Below are 3,181 nucleotides of genomic sequence, written 5' to 3'. Positions count from 1 at the left end.
GACGCTTGTGGCCGTCGGTGTCGCCATCTATGGCCCCCTCGTCTCGTGGCTCAGCGGCAACGTTGGCTTCCTCGCGCAATTGTACCAATGGGCGTTTACGCTGCTCGTGCCCGCGTCCTTGCTCGGCCAGGAGAACGAGCTCGGGCCGGGTTGTGCCATGTACACGCTACTCATTGCGTGCCTCCCACTTGGCTACGGCTTTGCCGTCCCGGCGCTGCGCCACCGTATACGACGCCATGCGATGTCATGTCTCATATTGCGGCTAGGGTTACGGAAGCATCAAGGCGAGGCGCCGAATTATGCGAGCCCGTTCTACAACAGCATAAAAAACCGGACGATTTTCGGCCTGTTGGCGCCGTTCCGAGCCACAGCCGACGTGCATCCGATCGAAGCGACGACCCCGCGCGTTCTTGAGCGTGGGGGGGCTATCTACTCGCTCTTTGAGACCAATTCGCGGTACAAAAACTGCCCGACCATCAGCCTTCGAAGCGCCGACTGCTTCCTCCTCTGCTACCACAACGACACGCTCGTGTCCAAGATACGCCTGAGTCTTCTCTGCAGCCTCGACTGCAACGCTGCGACACCAGAGCTCGCAGTCGAGAACGCCGGGGGCAAAGCCACTTCCATTGCCAACGAGATCACCCTTGATTCGAGTGGCCGACCGAGTATGCGTCGGCCCGCAGAAGCTTCCCCATGGTGCATTTGAGTGGCCGACGATGTACGACAGTTGACACTACTGGTGCTAAAATTAGTGCTCTCATGCTATGTTTATAAAGCGATCACTCATCTGCCGATAGTTATGACGGAACACGTGGCATGATGGCTGACATGTAATTGTTGTTGACAACGCCGGCATATAAGATCCTGTCTTGTCATGGCAGGGGTATCGTCTGCAGACAGGCAGTCGTGTGCCTTGTGGCGAAGTCTGTAAGGTCCGAGCGCAAAGACACGCCACGCAAGTGTCTTTGGGCGACCACCGGAGCCTCCGACACCAACGACTCGTTACCTGTATATGTGAATATGGATAGCTAGAGGTCGCGAGTATAAACAAGAAGAATGCATATCGAGATTTACCTCACCACAAGCAGGGCTCTACAAAGTCCGCCAGTGCAGTCAAGTGCACCAAATCTGCACATCTCTGGCAGTATCCTGATGCCACAAGTCTTAAATAGAAAAGTCGTGGGCAAGACTCAGGGCAAGACTATTTATATAAATCAACTGGGATGCCCAAGGTCGTGGCTGTGGCCGGCCCCGCGCGCGAGTTTCGCGTGCACCGAAATCACGGCGCATGGCTCCTTTGTGTTGTGATGCTGGCCAATCTCATCTCGATCGTACGTCTCCCTGTCTGTGACACAGTTTAGGATGGTATGATGGTGTAGCCCGCACGCGCGTACCTCTCCGAGTCGATTCCAGGCATGGACCCGACCATCGATGCCCCCGTCTTTGCTTCGTTTGCAGCGCTGGAAAATGCAACGCTCGCTGCCTACATGACCACGTACAACGACGTCTCCGCGCTCGGGTACCAGTACGACGACACCAACAGCATCTACGTTCTGCGTCGCACACTCGACATGTCGACAACGTCAACTGCACTGCGCTGCTTTCAAGAGTTTGCCTTGGGTCTCCCCGGGCTCATCTATTACACCGCCGCCCAACTGAGCTTTCTCTGCGCCTTCCTCGCCAGCGACACTCGGCTGTCGTACGTGAACCGCGGCTCGTGCCACGTCGATCGAAGCTGCGCTCTGGACATTGGCCACTCGTGCATTTGGCTCTCGCAGAGAAAAGGGGATCATCCCGACGTCTACCTTCTCTCGTACGCGTACACGGCGGTCCGCTGGAACGAGTGGCTCTGGATCAAGCTTCTCTACCGCATTGTTATCACGGGCCTCGTCTCCCAGCGACTCTACAGCGGCTACGTAAAGCATGTGCGCGACCTCGAGACGATCTTGCGCCAACATGGCCACTGCCCCGGCTTGGACGCACACAAGTGGCGGTACGAACTCGTGCTGGGGGACCCCACTGCGATCGTGCTCATGGACAGTTGGGTGGCGTTTGCTCTCGTCGTCGATACATGGCTGAGCACCAATACGATTGGCGTCGCAATTCTGCTCGCGACCCAAACAGACGACCTCTGGGTGATGTTTCTTAGCTGGGTGTATCTCTCCCGCACGGTACTATTATTTCTGTTCCTTGTTGGTCGATGGAAAATATGACAATATTTTGTTGGACAGGTTTGGTTTGCCTACTTTGCCCTCTGCGCAATCGCGCATACCTTGAAGAAATGGAGAGTCGAGCATGCGTTCAGCGACGTCGACCCTACTCTCGTCGCTGTCGCCGTCGCCATTTACGGCCCACTGCTTTCTCAACTGAGCGCGCATATGGAGTGGCTCGTGCGCTTGTACCACTGGCTCTTTGCCCTCTGTGTACCAGAAAACGCCAAAGCGCATGAGAACGAGCTCGGACCTGGCTGTGCCATGTTCACGCTCATGATTGGCAGCCTCCCGCTGCTGTATGGCTTTGCCCAGCCGCGCTGCCGTACGTCTTTTGATTGAAGGCGTCAATGTAAAGCGTCGTAGGGACGCACGCGTGGAAGCGCAAGGTAGCGCCCGCGATGCTACAGGATTATGCAAGTCCGCTCTACAACAGCTTCAAAAACCGCTTTTTTGTGCGCTTCCTATCGACGCTGCAAACGCCGACACTGCGCGCAGAGGGCGGCTCATTGTACGCTCTCTTTGCGACCAATCCGAGGTACAAGAACTGCCCGACCATCAGTCTTCGAAGCGCCGACTGCTTTCTCCTCTGCTACCACAACGAGGAGCTCGTGACCAAGATACGTCTAAGCCTCCTCGGTAGCCTCGACCGCAACCTTGCAGACCCGGCTTTGGCTGTTCGCATGGCCTCTGTCGTCGCCACATCCAACATGAATGAGCTCGTGCTCCACCCAAGTCAGCCACCGACGCTGCGACGTCCTAGGATACCGTCGCCATGGTGCATTTAACAACTCCCTGTTGTATTTTCTGATAAAACTGTCTCTGTTCAAATGGGCATGGCAGGATCGACTCGAATTCGACTTGCCATTGCACAAACTTTTGTACGCTTTCGTGCTGCAATGGACAACACATCGTCATTGCACCTGTTCCTCGACGTACGGTGCGTCGTAGCGCTCTCATTCACACCTCCA

At 56.0% G+C, this 3,181-nt stretch overlaps 2 protein-coding genes across 2 annotated transcripts; both read left to right on the top strand.

The window, feature by feature from the left end:
- The first annotated feature begins 54 nt into the window (after positions 1-54).
- SPRG_16857 (hypothetical protein) lies at positions 55-783 on the top strand. Its single transcript, XM_012356305.1, has 2 exons — positions 55-224; positions 267-783. The coding sequence occupies exons 1-2, from the start codon at positions 158-160 to the stop codon at positions 704-706; spliced, it is 507 nt and encodes a 168-aa protein (XP_012211695.1). The 5' UTR covers positions 55-157; the 3' UTR covers positions 707-783.
- Positions 784-1,415: 632 nt separating this feature from the next.
- On the top strand, positions 1,416-2,213 carry SPRG_16856 (hypothetical protein; the record flags this gene model as incomplete). Its single annotated transcript, XM_012356304.1, has 2 exons — positions 1,416-1,699; positions 1,736-2,213. The coding sequence occupies 2 exons, from the start codon at positions 1,416-1,418 to the stop codon at positions 2,211-2,213; spliced, it is 762 nt and encodes a 253-aa protein (XP_012211694.1).
- Positions 2,214-3,181: the final 968 nt, after the last annotated feature.

Source organism: Saprolegnia parasitica (assembly GCF_000151545.1).
Source record: "Saprolegnia parasitica CBS 223.65 unplaced genomic scaffold supercont2.428, whole genome shotgun sequence".
Lineage (NCBI taxonomy): Eukaryota > Oomycota > Saprolegniomycetes > Saprolegniales > Saprolegniaceae > Saprolegnia > Saprolegnia parasitica.
The sequence above is the reverse complement of the archived record's forward strand: the minus strand, read 5'-3'. Positions and strand labels throughout refer to the sequence as shown.

What these genes read in the sequence shown, in the direction of transcription:
- SPRG_16857 (XM_012356305.1), top strand. Translation starts at nt 158, where the DNA reads ATGTACACGCTACTCATTGCGTGCCTCCCACTTGGCTACGGCTTTGCC. An exon ending in CGTCCCGGCGCTGCGCCACC is followed by an intron (nt 225 to 266) that starts GTATACGACGCC and finishes TATTGCGGCTAG; the next exon opens with GGTTACGGAAGCATCAAGGC.